This window comes from Vanacampus margaritifer, chromosome 10, assembly GCF_051991255.1.
Source record: "Vanacampus margaritifer isolate UIUO_Vmar chromosome 10, RoL_Vmar_1.0, whole genome shotgun sequence".
In the NCBI taxonomy this organism is placed as follows: Eukaryota; Metazoa; Chordata; class Actinopteri; order Syngnathiformes; family Syngnathidae; genus Vanacampus; species Vanacampus margaritifer.
The window spans coordinates 17,322,277-17,343,000 of record NC_135441.1 but is presented as its reverse complement, the minus strand read 5'-3'; the positions used below and the strand labels follow the sequence as shown (position 1 = coordinate 17,343,000).

The 20,724-nt window shown below is 39.1% G+C and overlaps 3 protein-coding genes across 4 annotated transcripts; 2 read left to right on the top strand and 1 right to left on the bottom strand.

Annotated features, from left to right (window-relative positions):
* Positions 1–2,137: 2,137 nt before the first annotated feature.
* hmgxb3 (HMG box domain containing 3) lies at positions 2,138–17,846 on the bottom strand. Its single transcript, XM_077577790.1, has 23 exons — positions 17,634–17,846; positions 16,988–17,140; positions 16,731–16,905; positions 15,224–15,253; positions 14,896–15,118; positions 14,667–14,800; positions 14,465–14,578; positions 14,252–14,386; positions 12,794–13,005; positions 12,608–12,699; positions 12,448–12,525; positions 12,223–12,296; positions 11,369–11,470; positions 11,104–11,244; positions 9,503–9,813; positions 9,232–9,359; positions 7,955–8,086; positions 7,689–7,873; positions 7,389–7,611; positions 5,964–6,097; positions 5,140–5,259; positions 4,843–5,052; positions 2,138–2,915 (listed from the first exon to the last, which is right to left on the bottom strand). Exons 2-23 carry the CDS (start codon positions 17,125–17,127, stop codon positions 2,442–2,444), a joined length of 3,567 nt encoding a protein of 1,188 aa, XP_077433916.1. The 5' UTR covers positions 17,128–17,140; positions 17,634–17,846; the 3' UTR covers positions 2,138–2,441.
* LOC144059027 (SLC35A4 upstream open reading frame protein-like) lies at positions 17,619–19,088 on the top strand. 2 transcript variants are annotated; one of them, XM_077577799.1, is made up of 4 exons: positions 17,619–17,920; positions 18,090–18,143; positions 18,418–18,516; positions 18,897–19,088. In XM_077577799.1, exons 2-4 carry the CDS (start codon positions 18,129–18,131, stop codon positions 19,086–19,088), a joined length of 306 nt encoding a protein of 101 aa, XP_077433925.1. In that variant the 5' UTR covers positions 17,619–17,920; positions 18,090–18,128. The 2 variants fall into 2 exon arrangements, with proteins under 2 accessions (XP_077433925.1, XP_077433926.1); XM_077577800.1 differs by having other exon boundaries at positions 17,619–17,992.
* Positions 19,009–20,252, top strand: LOC144059025 (putative UDP-sugar transporter protein SLC35A4). The gene is made up of 2 exons (XM_077577797.1): positions 19,009–19,153; positions 19,254–20,252. The coding sequence occupies exons 1-2, from the start codon at positions 19,115–19,117 to the stop codon at positions 20,196–20,198; spliced, it is 984 nt and encodes a 327-aa protein (XP_077433923.1). The 5' UTR covers positions 19,009–19,114; the 3' UTR covers positions 20,199–20,252.
* Positions 20,253–20,724: the final 472 nt, after the last annotated feature.

Genomic DNA, 20,724 nt, shown 5'->3' with positions numbered 1-20,724 from the left:
GTTATTGACATCGGATCGCTTACACAACTTAGAAGGCAACACCCTTCGTTTGAATCAGTCCATTTTCCATGTAAGCAAGTCTACAGCCAAAAAGGAAGAATTTGGCTTATTCCAATACATTTGGAGGGGACAGTATAGATTACTTGCACATGAAAACTATTTTTTAATTTACTGTTCAACACTTAACTCACAACTTTTTGACAAAGCTCATTTGAAATGCATAAAATTGCTCTTACAAGAAAATGTCAAAGTCGTGATTAAAAGTAGGACGGTGGCTGTAAATAGTAAACAAAAGAGCCATTCAAGCAGCTGATCTGCTAGCTTGAATGCTAATGCTAACACAAAATGGGAAACTCATAATATATAACCCTTCAAGCAACTGATATTTTATCATAAAGGGGGCATAAACAAATTTAGACATTCAATAACAGTGCTTATATTCATATATTCTTTACGAGGAGCTTAAAGAAGCTGTGAGGTCTGTACAGTACAGAATCCATCACTGCGCTGTATTTCCATCATTCTGATTTATACTGCCCCCAAGTGGCCAAAGACAGATTAATGACATTTCCATTAATTTCAATAGGATGATTTGAGCTACGAGCATGGCCACAGAACATCTTAATGTGTATCTCAAGGCAACACTTAAACCATATATCTACATCTACGCTCCTTCTCACGTTGTCATGCATACACTTCTCACACACACACACACACAAAAACAACATAATAATAATAAATTTGTGATTCGTGTTTTTGTCTGCGGTTCGTGTTTGCCATGCGTTCCTTTTACTCGTTATGTCTGATCACGTCCACCTGCATGTTTCTTCCCTTCCCAGTGTGTGACCAATCAGTGCCCTCGGTCTATTGTGTCCCCCAGGTGTGTCGCATTAGTGTTGGTGTATTAAGGCCACGTCCACAAGAAAGCCAGTTTCAATGTATCCTGACAAGTTTCTTACCGTTTAGGCCGTTCATCCTTCCACACGTTTCGAAGCTTGAAACCGATCACTTTCGAAACCGAGCTCCAGAGTGGAAAGATTTCAAAACGCGGCAGCCTCCTTAGCTTGCTTATGCTTTCGTCTTCTTCGCTGATTCTTCTTCTATGCTTTCCGTTAACTCCCTGTGGCTGCGCTACAGCGCCACTCCAGTCTTGGCATATACATTACAGTCGTTAAATATCCTCAGCGTCTTCTTTTGGACACACGCAAGTCTTGAAATGCTTCTGTGTGTACGAGATTTTTTTGAGGAACGAAGCCGGCTTTGTGTTTGTCCAGAGCATTATCGAAGTAGTGCGTTTCGTCTCGTCTTCGTCACGCCAAATCATCATCATCGCCACAGCGAACCCAGTCGTCCACGTCACAGTCCCATCATGACGACCAGCCTCCTCTCGTCCAGTCACTGTCCCTGTACGTTTCAATAGAGACCCTCACATTGCTCTTCTTTCCACATCTCCCTGCTGTTCCTCCCCACATTTGCGGCCATCTTGCAACCGTTCACAGCCATCGTGACACTTTGGGGTGACGTTTCAAGATGAACCGAAAACGCACAACTTGGAGAACTTCATTTGACCTCGTGTAACCTATGGAATGCACTTTTTTTGTGTGCATAACTTGCTATTAAGGATTGTTTAGAAATTAACTAATTTACTGCCATTGACGGCTATAGACGTCAAAAATTTATTTTAAATATTTCTATTAGTTTAACATTTTTTCCCCACTTTTGTTAACAAGAGTATGAAAACCTAGATTTTTTTTATTGTACATTTAGAACAGATATACAATTTGTGATTAATCTTGAGTTAACTCGTGAAGTCATGCGATTCAATTACGATTAAAAATTTTAATCACCTGATGCCCCTAATTAATTGTTTTTTTAAATCGCGTCAGGCAATTAATTTTTATATTGTAATTAATTGCATGACTTCAATAGTTAACTCACGATTAATCACAAATTTTATATATATTCTAAATGTACAATATTTTTTTCTAGGTTTTCATGCTCTAAGAAAAGCGGGGGGAAAATGTTAAACTAATAGAAATAGTTGAAGTGAAATTATTTTTTGACGTCTATAGCCGTCAATGGCAGTGAATGAGTTAATTGACTTCAAATCATTAGATTGTGCTAGGATATAATAGACTTAAAATTATAAAACACAAGTGCTGGAATTTGGAAAAATCTACAAACTCTTGTTTCATTTCAGCTGGTGGGTAGACTTTATAAATATATATTTCAGATATTTATTTATGGAGTGTCTGGATAAGTTTAATTCCGTCCACATGTTTACATAACAGTGTTTCATGAAACATTAAGTCACAGATTTGTTTGCATTATTTGTGTGACACTGAAAGTTCAGCCACTTCCCTGTGAGAACATCCTTTCGGAAGCCACGCACATTCAACGATCGTTTTCAGTTCTTTCACTGGCAACTTTTTATTAGCGGTTTAATTTTTGTCTTCCGCGCTCTCCAGGTCGACGTTTGCCACTCCAAGCCGGTACATGGCATCCCGGATGACAACCTCCCCGGGCTGACACACCTTCACCACTTGGCTGATCTGCTCATTCACAACGTCTCTACTTGAGAGAAAATCCAGCAGGCGATTGTAGAGGTAGTAATGCGCCGGATTTTTGAAAAGCACACGTTGCGTCTTGGAAGAGTTCACTGAACTTTGACCGTCTTCCTTTTCACCTTCCTCCTTCACGATGTCAGTCACGGTGCAAATGAGGTGCTCCAGGTCCTTGCACAAGGCCATGGAGTGATGTTCCGGAACATCTGCCTTGTGGTCCGGAGTCGACGCAGGAGGTTGCGCCAGCCAACAAGAGGACGATTTAGTGTGGGGGTGAACATGCTGGTTGTCCCCCGACATAGAAAGATGGGCATTGTACGGCTTCTCCTGCAGCTCGGCGCATGACACCAACTGAGGAGCAAACAGCAAAAGCTTGTCTCAGGCAACAAACACTCAAATGTGACCACAGCTCAAGTTGGAGGGCAACTTTAAGTGGCTTCTGTAAAATAGTAAAACATTCTTAATATTTTCTTTTACAACACAAACAACCGTTATCTAACAGTGATGTGTTGGATACAGTCGTACTTGACTCAGTGAGCCAATTTCAGCAGTAAAAAGTGCATATTTTGTCCAGAATGAATTTGAAAACAACATTATTTTTTGTATACATTGAATACCTTTAAAAGCAAATTTTTCCACTTGCCGTCGACTAAACATGACATCACCTGTGCTGAGGAAGTAGGTAACAACCAATCATGGCTCACCTGTTTTCTGGGTTTGGTCAGCAAGCTGAGCCATGATTGGTCGTTACCTACTTCCTCAGCACAGGTGATGTCATCTTCAGTCGACAGCAAGTGGAAAAATTTAGTTTTTAACCCTGGAGAACCCAAGAACCCTTTTTCTTCTTTGGAAAATTATGAATTATACATTAAATGACTGCTATAAGTTCACTGAACACCAAAATATATGTTTTTTCAATTTGAACCCTTTTTTGAACTAGCTCAGAGTTGCTAATTTATCAAAGTATATATGTAAAACATACTCCTAGGCATTCTGCAACATGATATGAAATAGATTAACAAAAAAAACACACAATTTTACCATCTGATGGTTGCTGAGAAGATGGTTTTGTTTGGATTGATTTCCAGCTCAACAAAACAGCATGTTGCCAGCCATCTTGTCACCACCACTCTGGCTCATGTAAGTGCAATATTCATCCACTAGATGGCCCCGTGCAGGGGTCAGAAGTGGCACTCTGGACTTTTGAAGTTAAATTTGTAAAAAAAAAAAAAAAAAAAGGTCTTTGTTATTTGAGTAGCAGAATTTATAGGGGCCAAATTTGACCCCGTGGGTTCTCCAGGGTTAAAAGGTATTAATGCACAAATCCACTACTTCCTGAACTCAATACCACTCCTTCATTTCCAGTCTTTCATGAGCGGACAAGATGATTAATCCAGGTGCGCCTGACCTCAGTAACCATGACGACAATGGCCAGACACACCTGGATTCATCAGTTTGACCGCTCATGAAAGACAGAAAACAAAGGAGTGGTCTTAAGTTCAGGAAGTAGTCGAGCCCATTCTACATGAAAAATAATGAAGTTATCAAATTCATTCTGGACAAAATATTAACTTTTTACTGCTGAAATAAAGTAGTAAATAAGTAGTGCAGTTATATGCGTCATTTCCCCACACCCTGCACAGTTATTAAAAAAAAAAAAAAAACATATAAAATATTTATTATTATCTACAATTTAGACAAGACATCTATAATTTAGAAAATAAATACATTATGTAAACGTTCTATAATGCTTGCACCACATAATATTTTCAACTTAAATCAAAGCTATGATGCTAACAATTAGCCATCTAAGCAGAACAAGCACACAAGGGAAATTATAACTAGAAAAATTCCCGCGGAAATTTTGAATGGGACTGCTGACTCTTTGATTTTTGTTTTCAGGTCACTTTCAAACATGTGTTTAAACTTAAAGTGCTTACCAAATGTATTAGTCAAGTGTAAAAACGTGTGACAAATTTTGTTAACATGAAAAGGGAGAATTTTTTATTTTTTTTTTGCAAAACAAGTTTGTGTTTATTATGTTTCGTTTCTCTATACGACTTGAAATGAAGAATTTTATGTTGGCGTGTTGTTTTTATAAAGGGCGTAAGCCTTTTCCATTGGCTTGTTTGCTCAGAAAAAACAAACAAACAAATAGACAAACAATTTTATCTGTTCATTGAGCACGATCGAATAAAATGAACCAACCCGACCAACCAACTTCCATCGTGGTCCATTTTAAGCTCATTCCGGAAACATGTTAATGATTTCCACTCACCTCCGGCTTGTCAAAAGGCTCGGAAAAGCAACCCTGATTTCTGCCCCACATCCTGGCGGCCATTTCTGGGTACTGCATATCTGTACAAAGAGCCACTTGTCGAGCACAGTCACCAACGTAGACCGGGGGCCAGTAACGGGAAGACAGCAGCAGGTCGACGTGGTCCCGGGCCGTCTCTCCTCTCACCAAGTACTTGGAAGCGCACACGACCTGAAACGAAAATGAGGCGTTGAATCGCTTTTGCGTTTCCGTGTGATAAAATGGTGTCCGGTCAGTCACACTGTGATTTGCTTTTACCTTATGGGGGCAGACCTTGGACAGCTTGCCGGCAGTGAGGTGTTGAGGGGGCGGGGGGCCTGTGGGGAGGCCGCTCTGAACATGTGTGTACATGGAGGTCAGAGACGTCAGCAGGTCCTTCTAACAGGGGGGAAAGAAGGGAGCATTTCACATCATCGCGGTTTCATACACTCTAAAAAATGATGGATCCAAAAAGGACCAATCCACTATTTGGGTCAATTTGACCCAACTTTCTGTGTTGTTTTACACTAAAAGACCCATTTCTTGACTCAAAATTAGGTCAAAATGACCCATAAAGTGGATCAGTCCAGTTTTGATCCATATTTGGGTTACTTTTGACCCAACTGTTTTTAGAGTGTGCATTGTAGCCGACATAGATGGCATGCTATGTCTCAATCTGCACTACTCACACACACATTTTTTAAAAAGTGAAAAGTAAAATTTCAGGATGAACATTTACAGGTGAACTCTGATTGTCCAACTCATCGGTGTTTTGGCACTTTAAGCAAAATTTGCTGTTCTCTAAATAGCAGCTGAACTGCTAAAATCACAAATTTAAATTTTGAAGGACTTCCACTTTTATGCCTTTCTGTGACTCCTTGTGTTTTTGGAGCAACCTGCCGATTACATAGCACAGATAAATCAATAGGTGTCGCCTGGGTTCCACGATGTCCCAATGTGAACTGCATGATGAAGACGACTGTTTAAAATACCAATTCTTATTGAACAAGAATATGTATTCGGTCAATTAATGGATCAAATAGCTTCTGTAAATGTTGCCAGTCATCTTCTTGTTAGAGGTCAAAGATCTGTGGCTCACTCACCTTACTGGAGTCTGGAGTGACGCTCGCCCCACAGCGCTCCAAAATACTTCTCAGTTGGTCCTCACTGTAATCTTTAACCTTGTCCAGCATCAACTCACCATCGTGAATGAGCCGCACCAAAACTGGCGGCGCTCCTGAAACAGAAAGGAATTGTCATATCGTTTACCCTCCATATTTTAGACATGGATTTAGATCATCGGCGTACTCATTAGGGGTGGGAATCTTTGAATGTCTCACGATTCGATTCGATTCCGGTTTTTGGGTCTGCGATTCGATTCAGAATCGATTTTCGATCAAGAACGATTTTTGATTCAAAATGATTTGATTGACAATGATTTTTGCTTCAATCTATAGATGTGCAAGGAATTGTAATGATCTACTCCAGTCTGACTCGCTAATGCTAATTAGCGCGCTATTCGCTGCACTTTTATCACTCAAAAGAACGGCGCCACGCTGCAAAAAAAAAACTTTTATTGGAATAACTTGATCGTGACTTTTTCCTTCTACTCTCTAATGTGGCTACAACTTAACAGTGTATTAGACCGTGTGGAACCACACTGCCCTTCAGTGGCCAAACCGGGTACAACATGAACAGCGCTCCAAGTAAAGGCACACACAGACAAAGGCAAGACAGTATAAAATAATTGAAATAAAATCGATTTTGGGGCATTTCAAATCGATTCTGTATCTTACTAAATGAGAATCGCGATTCTTCTGAGAATCAATTTTTTTGGCACACCCCTCATGTACCAATATTTGACATTCCGAGGTTACGAATAGCATACAATGAAGTTGTTTGACCAGAGACAAAAGAATCAAACAGCACACGAAGCTACACTTAGTTATGGTGCTTTATATTAATGGCCAAGAAGTGTTTTTCATATAAACAAATTTAAATGAACTCATTCACTGCCATTGACGACTATAGACGTCAAAAAATCATGTGAACTATTTCTCTTAGTTAAAAAAAATTTCATTTCATTTTTTATGAAAACCTAGAGAAAAAATTATTGTACATTTATAACAGATATAAAATTTGTTATTAATCATGAGCCCCTTATTTTTAATATTTTTTTTTTAATTAGGGGCGTCAGGCGATTATTTTTTTTAATTGTAATTAACCACATGACTTCACTAGTTAACTAACAATTAATCACAAATTTTATATCTGTTCTGAATGTACAATAAAAAAAAAACCAAGTTTTCATACTCTTGTTAGCAAAAGTGGAGAAAAAAATGTTTAACTAATAGAAATAGTTCAAATGAATTTTTGACGTCTATAGCCGTCAATGGCAGTGAATGGGTTAAATATGGGTTTACTTCATTAATGATAGGCTGAATTAAGTTTATGCAACATGCATAAAAAAACGCTTAAGATTTGAGTGATGGACTGAAAGATGGCACCAGATTCAAATGAAATTCTACCTGCGGGCTGCTGCGTTGGTGACATGACCTTGTCTTTCTCCGTGTTGATAACAGTGAGGCCCCTCATCAGCGGGGGGATGAAGGGCGCGATAATTGAAACATCCACCCGCGTGATGGGGATGTCCGCAGGGAAAGCGGCCTGCTCAATTGCCTCAGTCTCCATGGTCAGCCAGAATTCATCCACGTGCACTTCATCTGACACTGAAGACTCGGGCCAGGTGAACTACACAGACGTGAGAAAGCAGCATGAATTCATTTATTGGCTCCAGAAACATCTTTTTTTTTTTTTTATTGTGTCACCTCCACATTCTTGAGCTCCAGCACATTGTTTGTGTGTCGCCTGGCAATCTCCAACTTGGGGGCAACGCCACAAACGCCGCAGATCATATCGTTATAGTCTCGCAACGTAAGGCTCTCGAAGGCCCAATAGCCGATCAGGAGAAACTCTTGAATTTGGGACGTCTCCTCTGGACTCAGCGAATGGACTGAAGCAAACAGACACGTGAGCATGATTTAAAAAAAAAATTGAAAAATCAAACGTTTCCGTATATATTGTTACACGTTACCAGGGTGGTTGGCGACATGGTCGAATAAGGTCCTGACAGCCTGCGAGGGCGGGTGGCCCAGTCGGATTTTGCCTCTGATCTTCAACAACAGATCAATAGTAACCAGTAGTTTGTTTCCAATATTGAACAAACCTGCCAAAGAAAATAAATGAAAAAAAAAATAATCTAATGAAAAGTCATACCTAAGTAAATCGCTTTCACAGCTATTTACAGAAATAGTGGATTCTAAGAACATGCCTTCGTAGTTTTGATGTCAAGTCACCAACTGTAACTACACAAAGACATTTTATTCCCATTCTCAGAATTTAAAGTAAGCTTTTAATTGATTAATACAAGTTTCTAATGAAGAGCAAGTTCATGGAAAATGTATGACCAATGTACTGCATACTTCAAGGGAAAATGACTTATGTTGAACTAAACGATTAATCAAAATCAAACAGATATTGGAATGTAGTAGAAAGCCATTCTTCAAATCGCAAAAAAAAAAAAAAAACACCCCATAAAAAAACATGGACTTAACAACACCATAAGATCAAGCACACGCCTCTGGTATGGTGGCCTTGCCCAACACACATTACACAAGCAGGAACAAATCTAAGTAAATAGCTTAACTTGATTTACTAGATATTAACTCATTCACTGCCATAAATCATTAAAAAAAAAGATTTTTAAAAATTTGGGGCAAGAGGCGATTCATTTTTTTAAATTGTAATTAATCGCATGTCTTCACTAGTTAACTCACGATTAATCACAAATTTTGTATTGGTTCTAAATGAACAATAAAAAAATTCTAGGTTTTCATACTCTTGTTAACAAAAGTGGAAAAAATGTTAAACTAATAGAAATAGTTCAAATAATTTTTTTATGTCAATGGCGTAGAATAAATAAAAAAAAAGATTAAAAAATTGGGGGCGTCAGGCGATTAAAGTTTTTAATCGTAATTAATCTCATGACTTCACTAGTTAACTTGCGATTAATCACAAATTTCACATCTGTTCTAAATGTACAAGAAAAAAATTCTAGGTTTTCATACTCTTGTTAACAAAAGTGGAAAAAATGTTTAACTAATAGAAATAGTTCAAATTAATTTTTGACGTTTATAGCCATCAATGGCAGTGAATGAGTTATCTTATTTTTCAAAATCTTACAGGTAAATTTAAGTAAAATGTTCTTGTTCTGTTGGCAGATAATTTTGCTTATTTGAAGTAATCATTTTCTTTTCTTTTTTACTATATGTTTTTTCTTAAATTTTCTACAGTCCCTTTTGCGGCGTTTACCGAGATGCAGGTCAGTGAAGCTGTGCAAAGCCAGACACTTGGCACCGAGACACACTTTGAGCTGCAGAGATGCCGTCTGGATCAGCATCTCAGTAAGCAGCCAGCAGTCCTCCTGTCCTGCTATGGTGCTTTTTTTTTTAAGAAAACACACACACATACACACAAACACAGAACATGCTGTTAAGGAAGCAGACAGACACACAACACGACAATAGTGATGTTCAGTCATATAAATAGAAGCCACATGTCCACAATCTTCCCGTCTTTTCACCTCTGATCTCCTTTGTAAAGGGGCTTTTTACAGAGTCCACATTGGGTGGCTGACGACTCATAGAACTGAGGCCACCCGGACTCCACCAGGGTCTCGGTCTCACACGTCCCATCCTCCTTTTGCTCCCCCGGTTGGACCAAGACAATTTGAAGACTGTTGAGATCCTGGATGAGGGCGAGCGCTTCCTGGAGCTCGGACTCGCTCTCTGGGATTTGCAGGGAATGGCGAATCAGCTGCAGGGTGGATTGCCGTTGGACGTCTTTCTGAACAGGACTCAAGGGCTGGTATGGGTCGACCAATCGATTCAACCTCTAAAACAGACAATCACAAAAAAACGTAAATTTTTTCATTTACAAATTCTTCCAAGTTTTTAGAAAATGACAACCACGGCTTCTCTTCTGCAAATCATCCCGCTTACGATATACAACATATCGATGAACTTCATTAGACAAAGATGGGACATGTTGGAGATATAAGATAAATTAGTCCTCCTTAACTCATTCACTGCCATTGACGGCTATATTTTTTCTATTAGTTTAAATTTTTTCCACTTTTGTTAACAAGAGTATGAACACCTAGAAAAAAATGATTGTACATTTAGAACAGATGTAAAAAATTGTGATTAATCGTGAGTTAAGTAGTGAAGTCATGCGACTAAATACATTTACAAATGACGCCCCTCATTTTTAATAACCTTTTTTTAAATACATTTTAACTAGTGAAGTCATGTTGTTAATTAGTTAAAAAAAATTAATCGACTGACGCCCCAAATTTTTTGTAATCTTTTCTTTCTTTCTTTTTTTGAAAGAAAAACAACTAGTGGAGTCATGCGATTAATTACGATTAAAAAAAATGATCGCCTGATGCCCCTAATTTTTAATAATCTATCATTATTTTTCTAAGAAAAGATTAATAAAAAGAAAAGAAACGATTATCAAAAATTAGGGGCGTCAGGCGATTTTTTAAAAAAAATCGGAATTAATCGCATGATTTCACTGCTTAACTCACGATTAATCCCAAATTTTATATTTGTTCTAGATGTACACTAAAAAAATTATAGGTTTTAATATTCTTGTTAACAAAAGTGAAAAAAAAAATTTAAGGATTTTTTTACGTCTATAGCCATCATTGGCAGCGAATGAGTTAAATGAAATGGTATGCAGGCCACCTTCAAAAAGTAAAAAAAAAAAAAATATATATATATATATATATATATATATATATATATATATATATATATATATTAGTCAAAATATTCTTTTTTTTTTAACTATCCACTCAAATATGAAAAAAAAGTGCCATTTGTAGCCTCTAGATGCCTTTCAACCACGTAACCAGCATGACAAAGGTGCCCTCAATATCACATCTGAGTTGAAAATCAACAGAACACTTTGCAAAAAAAACAGCCTTGCACAAGGAGATAAGTCAAGAACGTTGACACCCGCAGCCCCATTTATACACTGAAAACATTTGTCTGACTCTGAACCAAGAAAGGGGTTTTCCACAAAGTACATAAGAATACTTGTTTTTTTGTGTTGTATGAACTTCACTGCAAGTCTGCAACGTCTGAAAAGTACTTGTGTGCAAGGGTCAACTTTCACCTTGGGTGCCTTTGGCTTCCCCTTGAGCAGCTCGCAACCGCATTTGGGGCACACCGCCGGTTTATGTCTGTTCTTATACATGTAGTCACAGAAGGTGTTCTTGCAGCGACCTCGGCCTCTCAATGTTGACAGTCCCAGGTCCTTAGAAAAGAAAGAAGTGGGACTTATGCGGGAGCAAGATAAATAAAAAAAATAAAAAACAGACTGGACATGCAGTATTCATCCAAAATAAAGACCTCAAAATAATTTGAAAAGGTAGACTTACAAAGCTGTCGACTGTCACGTGATTGAAAGGCACAACTGACACGAGGGTCACGCTCTTATCAGACGGGGAGGAAACAGGCTGGCTGGTCGTGACGGGAGAATCCTACAAAGAAAGTGAATTGATTAAGAACACCTCATACATCCATTTTAACCCCGGAGAACCCAAGAACCCTTTTCCTCTTTGGAAAATTATGAATTATACATTATATGACTGCTATAAGTTCACTGAACTCCAAAATATATGTTTTTTCAATTTTAACCCTTTTTTTTGAACTAGCTCAGAGTTGCTAATTTATCAAAATATATATATAAAACATAATCCTAGGCATTCTGCAACATGATATGAAATAGATTAACAAAAAAACCACAATTTTACCATCTGATGGTTTGCTGAGAAGATGGTTTTGTTTGGATTGATTTCCAGCTCAACAAAACAGCCTGTTGCCAGCCATCTTGTCACCACCACTCTGACTCATGTAAGTGCAATATTCATCCACTAGATGGCCCCATGCAGGGGTCAGAAGTGGCACTCTGGACTTTTGAAGTTAAATTTGTAAAAAAAATAAATAAATAAAAAAAAAAGGTCTTTGTTATTTGAGTAGCAGAATTTATAGGGGCCAAATTTGACCCCCTGGGTTCTCCAGGGTTAAATGGCGGTTGTCCTCATAAGGGTCGTAGGCTGAGCGGACCATCATATGGTCGCAGAGCAGCTACAAACCAGATAAATAACTATTTACACTGGCATTCACGTCAAAGGAAAATTTAAAACATGCCAACTCTAAATGATAATAAGGCCAGAGCAGAGCTCGAACCGGAATCTTAAAACTGCGAGGCGTGTTAATTGTTAGTACTGACCTGCTTGGATTGGACTTGCTGGCCGAGCTGCTTTAAGGTACCAGCTTTGAGACTCGAGAATCTCTCTCGCGGTTCTGTGGTTAAGAATAAAAATATCATCCCACAAGAAAAGCATCCCACATTTTTTGGGCCGATACAACTTCCTGTTGTTGTTGTTGACATGTAATTTGCAGAATTACATCACGCAACAGAGTCCATGCAAACAAAATGGAAAACGTGATGTACCAGTCGGTGGTTTGCAGTTTTGCGGCGGGATTTTTCTGTTCACGGTCGGGACGGCAATGACTTGCAACAAAGCAGGACCTGGAGAAACAAATATCAACAGCAGCGTAAAACAAATGACACGAGATCAAAACATGAAAAAAAGTCAGCAGTTCGGCTTCACCTGTGCTATAGCAGGAAGGTAAGATGGGTCTTACAGGTCTCCTCTGAACATCACGCATACTTTGATTTTTGAGTGCTATTTTTTTCACATGCCTATTCAAAGAGGGACACAGTGGATATGTCTAATTAGACAAAAAAAAAACAGGACAAACTAAAAAAAAAAGAGCCAATTGGTAGAGTGACTCACTTTGTTCGTGTTTTCTCTGTTGACGCGCTGCTGCCCTCTGCTGGCTGTACACCAGGAGCTGGTTTTATCTTTGTCAAGCACCTTTGCCCTTCTTTTTTGCTCTCACTGGGTTTGTTTTGAACAGCATCAGTATTCCTCTCCTGCGTTGTGTCTTGGCAGCTTGAAACAGACTTGGCTTCGGACGCCGGCGTGGCAACGGGTGCATCTTTTTGCTGGGTTTTTTAGTCCAGTTTTAGTTGACAAAAATAAAGAGAAATTTAATTCGATTGAAATTTAGTTCTTTCAGCATATACATTTCAACTTTTATACAGAAAATTACAACACCTATTTATACATCTACGCAAGACACATTTAACACAACGATGTCTTTATTGAACTTTGTTTCGATGAAACTGAAATTGAATTGACGATAATTTGCCATCTTAAAACTTAGTTTTCACCTAAAAAAAAAGGAAAAAAAGTGCATAATTGCGTGAGGTTAATCTTACAGCTGCACAATGAATGTAATCATGTTTCTGAGTGGGGTTCTTTGCTCGCACCCGCGTTTCATTCCTTCAACTGATTCGATTTTGTGAATTTCCGTCACTGTGTTGTTTTTGTTTTAGTTATTGAAGAAATTGTCGGTCAATTTAGTAATCGTCATCGTCTCAATGAATTGCTTCTACTTTAGTTTTCGTTTCATTTTTGTCTGAAAAAAAAATGTGATGACAATTTTTCATTGGCAAAATTATCACTGAAGTGAAGATGAGCTTTCAATGAGTTTGCCTTTTTGTAGAGCTGTTCGAATATATAAAGAGGAGTCTATCGCCACTATATGAATCCTGCAGTACAGCTTGAAAAGCAGTTAACAACTGATGGTCAGAAGTTTTTATGCATGCCTTTAAATTGAGCAATTGTACATAATGTACATGTAGAAATGTATTAACTCATTCACTGCCATTGACGGCTATAGACGTCAAAAATTCATTTGAACTATTTCTATTAGTTTAACATTTTTTCTACTTTGTATAAAAAAAACTTTTTTTTATTGTACATTTAGAACAGATATAACATTTGTGATTAATTGTGAGTTAACTAGTTAAGTCATGCGATTAATTCCGATTAAAAAATGTAATCGCCTGACGCCCCAAATTTTTAATAATCTTTAAGTCGTGTCAGGCGATTACATTTTTTAATTGTAATTAATCGCATGACTTCAATAGTTAACTCACGATTAATCACACATTTTATATCTGTATTTCAAAAAAAAATAAATTCTAGGTTTTCATACTCTTGTTAACAAAAGTGGAAAAAAATATGAAACTAATAGAAATAGTTCAAATGAATTTTTGACATCTATAGCCGTCAATGGCAGTGAATGAGTTAAACATTATTGCAATACCAGAACATGACTGATTACATTATACTCAAAGCAATAACCCCCCTCCCCCCCCCAAAAAAAAAAAAAGTATTACTCACAGCATGTATCCATTTGCCGCCAAGGTGGATTCCACAATCAGGGCATTTTATGGGCTTATGGCGAGTGACGTACACGAATGAACATTGAGGATTAAGACACCTCCCACGACCTCTTCTGGTGTACGTCTTCACAGCCTTAAAAAAAAAGAAAATGTTATGTTATGTTATGTTATGTCAGTGCTGCCAGGATGTTCGAAAAGTAAGAGTGATTACCATCTTGTATGGCGGCACTACTACAGCACTTTTCTCTTCTCTGGCTCCAACGGGGACGATCATTACGGGGCCCAAAGAGCCAACCCCTGCCAAGGACTTGGTCTCAAGCATGTTCTAAATAAAAGGGCAAAACTTTGTAATTCAATTTAATGAGTCAAAGACAACGTGGTCATTAAATGTGGGTTGGGTGTGAAGGAATCACCTGGTTGGGGATGATGGCAACCATCTGCGTGGTTTCCGCTTGGGTTTGATGCAATGTCACCCCACTCTTTACACCAGCAGCATCTCTCATCTTACATCCTTTCATTCCAACACAGTTTTCTAAAGCATCCGCGTCTGTGGAGGTTGAAGATGTACTTGTAATAGATGAAGAAGAGGAGGATGTGCTTATGTGGAATATGACGCCTCTCCTATGTCTTTTCCAACATTACCCATTGAGCTCTGAGAATCGGCCGCCTTGCATGTCAAGCCAAGCGTTTGGGTAGTTTTCGATTCTTGAGTCAGAGTGGGAAAGGACACATTTCCATCAACTGGATGATTGGGACACTCTGCCAGAGAACCTCCTGACTGGGGATCGTCGGTCAGGAGAAGGTAACTAGCTCTCGGTAGGATCTTACGGAAGCCTGGAAGGTCTTTGGATGGACTGTGAGACAACTGTAAAAACAAAAACAATGAGATTCAGGTGTAAAATCCACCTTTGGTTATCAGCTAAAACTGTTACTTGTATAAAGATTATTCAAAAAGTCACGGTGTACTTACATTTTTATCAACAGAATACATTTGTATCTCCTGTAATTTATAGTGAAACATGCATGTTAATAATAGAGCTTTCAAACGACTAAATTTTTTAAATCAGATTAATCACATCTTAGAATTGTGATTAATCACGATTAATCGCTTAATAACAAATCGCTTTTTTTATCTAAATGTTTTCCCCCGCCAAATTTGAAGAGCACCGTTTATGTGTTAATTCTTTTGACATTTAATGTTATGAGGACGTCTTCAACATCTTTTGATCCACTGCACACGCTCATCCTCCTCTTTTTCTAATCAGTTAATTACTTGTATAATTTAAAATGGATTTTTTTTTTAAACAAATATTCTAAATGTGATACGCAAACATTCATTAAATGCTTTACTTTAATGCATGAAATTATGTTTATTGCTCAAACGCAACCTGTGCTACTTAAACGTAGCCATCCGCTGTCACGCTAAAGGCTAATCTATGGTCAAAATTAATAGTGCGATTAATCTGCGTTGATTCGTGATTTATGCGATCATTTTTTGGGATTAATTAATCAATTAACGCTTTAACTTTCACAGCACTAGTTAATAGACATAAGTGCACAGTGACTTTCAGAACATACTAAACATACTAAGTTAGTGAAATAGTTCATAATTATATTTTTTATCAGTTTGATGATTATAGCTGAAACCTAACTAAAGCCCCAAATTTGCCGCCAAGAAATTAGATTTCAGAAGAAGCAATTTGATTTTTAACGTAGAAATCAAATAAAAACTGATCTTCTCAAAAATATTATTTTCCTATTTGTTTAATTAATCTAATCCAACCTTACTAACATATGAATCTCTCTAAATGTTGTATTGATGCTGCCTGTTACAACCTGAATTCTTCACCTTTTGCATGTCAGAATGGCGTGAGAAGGATGTGAAGTTTCACACTCCTCCTGCACTGTTGGGTTGAAATGATCACGCTCCACTATACTGTGTGTCAAACTAAATGCTGGCGCTGCTTTTGTCACTTATCATCTTCTTGCAGGATGCTGTGTCATTGTGGAAAAGCGCACACAGTTGCAGAAATATTCTGCCTTCAGTGGTTAAGAAGTAAAGGCAGCTTAATGTCAGGTTTTCTGTTACGGCTCAAATATTGTTGTTTATTTACACAGCAAAGCTAGTGATACCTTCGGGACTTTTACACAATATCACCAATCTCCTGCATATGTCGAGATTTGGACATTAAAATACAAATAGTTAGGGATATTCCGTTTTTGGGTGACCTTTACAGGCGAATATTAATTCCTCAAACTTTTAAATGTAGGTGTCCAGTTGTGAAATGTTTCAGTACTTTTTGCACAAGTCACTGTCCACTAACAAGGAGTGGAACTGCTAGACGTGCATTCAAACCCTAGAGAATTAACTTCTAGTGCATTTTAGCGTTATCCTGAAATTCCACCCAAAACTACAATATTCCTATTTTTTGTCTGAGTAGGGTAAGTGAACTAAAATAATAATAATAATAATTTACTGTTTCAGTGCCATCCTTCTCCGAATTGGCCTTCTCCAGATAGTAGCGTTTCTCTGCCACACTGAGCCTTTTCCAGCTCTCGCTGATTCGCTTATTGATCTCTGACTGTGGCTGATTGGGCCTCTCTTGTTGCATAATCTGATGAACATCGAAGTAGTACAGCAGGTAGGCAGACCTGTATGACATTTTTTTTTCTTAAATCAAGGAAGCTAAAATCACAGTTTGAGAGTGTACCAACATGTTGATGTGAGCAATACCTGGGCTTCTTTGGTTTGACATCACCGTCTTCATGATTTTTGCGCTTTCTCTTCTTGGAGGAAGGTACTCCAACCTGCTTACAGCCTTTCGCCACCTCCTCTTTTAGATTCACTACCTCATAAAGGTCCACCTGCTCCATGATGTCCTTGAATCTAGGACCATTTGAATAATAGAATTCAACTGTTATACTTAAAATAAGAGTTAAAAAGTGCATAGGTCTACAATTAAATGTACTTAAATTCAAAAGTATTGTTTTCTGATACAACAGGACCTAGGATCAATTCAATAATAGAGTTAACTTTGTTCTGTCCCTTGAGTTTGATTCGAACGTGAGCAAAGGTTTTTTCTAATTATCGCACGTAGTTAGGAGAAAATTAAATGGTGAGCTTATGTTGTTGTGTGATGCTGAAATTCTGAAGCCACAACACAGGATGCAAGTCACACCACAACCAGTGTTCAGTATAATTTACAGGAAAGTAAGCCTGACAGAAATAACACTGTGATAGCCATTTTAAATGTCAACACAAGAGTACTAACGAAGTTTAAATAAAAATATAAAAAAACACCGGGACTTGTATGTTTTAAATGGCCCGACTGTATACTGCCAGCGTTGTCCAATGAAATGGCTTCTTGTTGAAGTCTTACCTCGGGTGGCCCTAGACGCTTCGCGATGCTCTGAAAATGATGTAAAATACACCCAAACGGCCGGACATTATAAAGACGCTGGATAATAGTGCTAAAGGGCAAATGCTATAGTTAACCTGTGGATTTTGTGAGGGATATAGCTGCAAAAGTCGCTTCGTTTAACACCGACTGGCCAAAAACATGGCGTTTTGGCTGCCTGTGGTTCTAAACCAATCGCAGGCGTTCATATGGAACCGTTGGCCAATCATGTTCAACGTTTTTGACACGTGGAGGTGACACTTTTTCCGGTACGAATGACACGCGCCCTTCAGATTGGACATGAAACACACCGATAATGTTGAGTTAAAAAGAAAGAATCGGTATAGTCTTAGTTTACTATTAGTGCGTTCTATATTTGCACCAAAATGCATCATGTAAATTGCTTTCAGACCTAACTAATCGCTACGCTGGGTCTAGGTTCTTTAATCGAACACTGATCAACTCGATGAGGGAAAGATGGCGGATGACAAGGTGAGTAGAGCGTTTCGGCTTTTACTTCATTAATTCTGAATATTAAATCAATTCAAAGTAAACACAAGGAGCGGGGAAAATGTAAAGGGAATTAATTTTAAGTATAACGATTTTTTGCTGAAGTTATGGTCGCACCAGTGTGCCAATAAACTTTTGCTGTATGGTGGTACCTGCTGCAAAAACCGTAATAACTTTATTAAATAGCATCGCTGGCTGTTTGCAAAAATGAAAACTTGTATGACCAGTGAACGTTGAATTGCTCGTCTATTTTCAGGATCCCCTGAAACAGTTGAAAGACCTGACACAGCTAAAAAATCAATTGGAGGAGATCCAGAAGCGAGTGGAGAACGAAATCTCTGTAGGAATTCCTCAGGTATGTGATTATCAGACATGCTGGATGAAGTAAAAGGAGTTCCCGTAGGATTTGATTCATTATCAAACCTCCAAATTACATGACCACTTGTATGTGCTGGTGGACAGAAGCCAACACTGTTATTATATAAATTAATCGACAGTTACATCACAGTGGGGCGAAAATGCAGAGCAACTTGCTCACAGGCACACTTTCAGACGTAGATGTTGAGTTTGAGACTTGAAGGGTAGGCATGGACTCTAGAGCCTCAACTATTTGAATATATGCAGTAAAAAAAGTTTAATTTTCACACAATTACTATCAACACTCCTCTGTGGCGTGTGAAGTTTAGAAGATTTATTTCCAGTTTACTGGGATTAAATGTTGTCGTCCTCTTGCAGGGTGGCTCACTGTTTGGATCGCCGTTCCTGAAGGGCTTCTTGGCTGGTTATGTGGCGGCTAAGCTGCGTTCTTCCGCCATTGTTGGGGTGCTGCTGGGGACCGTCAGTGGCTTGTACGCAGCACAGAACTATCAAGTGCCCAACATTGAAAGGACCGTCAAAGACTTTCTCAACAACTTGAAAAAAAAGTAATTTGGGCAAACCAGCGAAAGCTTGGAATGGACTACAATCAGCAGTTTTTGTTTGCTATTTATAATGTAAGACTTCAGTTTGTGACATTTTTGTGTTTGATTGCTTTTTGAGATTGCCTTAAGTTAATTTAGCATTTTGTGGTTATCAACAATGATCGTGATCCAGAACGAGAGGTTGAGCTACAGGAGGCGGTGGCTGCCAAGGCTGCGGTGGGGCGCCCTTTTGTGCGTGATGGTCCTCATCTACGGCTCTCACGCGCCGCTCATCGCTCTGAGCAAAGTCGACGGCCGCGTCCCTTTCGACCCTTCCTCGTGCGTGGTCATGATCGAGCTCTCTAAGCTGCTGGTGTCTTTCGCCGCTCTCGTCACCACCGGGGGTGCGTCGGCCTCACTCGTCCCTCCGTCCCCGTTCCTCGTGGCCCCCTACGCCGTCCCCGCCGCGCTCTACGCCCTCAGCAACAACCTGGTGGTCCTCATGCAGGCTCACATGGACCCCAGCTCCTTTCAAGTCCTCAGCAATCTCAAAATCGCCGCCACTGCTCTGCTTTACTCCCTCTGCCTGGGCAAGAGGCTGCGCTGGGGTCAGTGGGTCAGTCTGGGGCTCCTCATGGCGGCGGGCGTGTGCCACAGCTACTCCAGCCTGGATCTGGCATACGACGGCGTAGCTCAGAAAGGGGCTGGCCTTCATATCACAGCGTGGGGGCTCGCCCTCATGCTGGTGTACTGCTGCGCATCCGGGCTGGCGGCCGTTTATACAGAAAAGATGCTGAAGGGTCAGAAGCTGCCGCTCAGCCTGCAAAATCTCTACCTCTACGTTTTTGGCGTGCTCATCAACGGCCTGTCCGCCTTCTCTGCCCTCGCCAGCGAAAAGAGCTTTCTGGAAGGATACTCGTGGACCGTCTGGGTCATTGTTGCAGGACAGGCGGCCAACGGGCTTCTGATGTCTGTGGTTTTGAAACACGGCAGCGGCATCACTCGGCTCTTCGTCATCTCTTGCTCCATGCTGGTCAACGCTGTGATGTCGTGGGCAGTTTTAGGGCTGCAGCTTACTTTCTTCTTCCTGATACCGCTCGGAATGGTCGCCCTGGCAGCTTTGCTTTACTACACATAGTGGAGTCTTCACAGAAGCTACAATCACTGTTTTAATACAAATTTTTCAAGTGTGTGTATGGCTTATTTTGAATTGTTTTAACCCTGGAGAACCCAAGAACCCTTTTCTTCTTTGGAAAATTATGAATTATACATTAACTGACTGCTATAAGTTCACTGAACACCAAAATATATGTTTTTTCAATTGTAACCCTTTTTTTTTTAACTAGCTCAGAGTTGCTAATTTATCAAAAAATATATATAGAAAACATACTCCTAGGCATTCTGCAACATGATATGAAATAGATTAACAAAAAAAAACACAATTTTACCATCTGATGGTTTGCTGAGAAGATGGTTTTGTTTGGATTGATTTCCAGCTCAACAAAACAGCATGTTGCCAGCCATCTTGTCACCACCACTCTGGCTCATGTAAGTGCAATATTCATCCACTAGATGGCCCCATGCAGGGGTCAGAAGTGGCACTCTGGACTTTTGAAGTTAATTTGTAAAAAAAAAAAAAAAAAAGGTGGTCTTTGTTATTTGAG

Bases quoted from the DNA above. Each gene is read 5' to 3' on its own strand.
- LOC144059027 (XM_077577799.1), top strand. The intron at 18,517-18,896 runs GTATGTGATTAT...GTCCTCTTGCAG, and splicing joins TCTCTGTAGGAATTCCTCAG to GGTGGCTCACTGTTTGGATC.
- hmgxb3 (XM_077577790.1), bottom strand. From the start codon at position 17,127: ATGGAGCAGGTGGACCTTTATGAGGTAGTGAATCTAAAAGAGGAGGTG. The intron at 12,526-12,607 runs GTGAAGCCGAAC...TTGTTTCTCCAG, and splicing joins ACCTTCCTGCTATAGCACAG to GTCCTGCTTTGTTGCAAGTC. The intron at 7,612-7,688 runs GTGACACAATAA...ACGTCTGTGTAG, and splicing joins TGGAGCTCAAGAATGTGGAG to TTCACCTGGCCCGAGTCTTC.
- LOC144059025 (XM_077577797.1), top strand. From the start codon at position 19,115: ATGGACTACAATCAGCAGTTTTTGTTTGCTATTTATAAT. The intron at 19,154-19,253 runs GTAAGACTTCAG...ATCGTGATCCAG, and splicing joins TTTTGTTTGCTATTTATAAT to AACGAGAGGTTGAGCTACAG.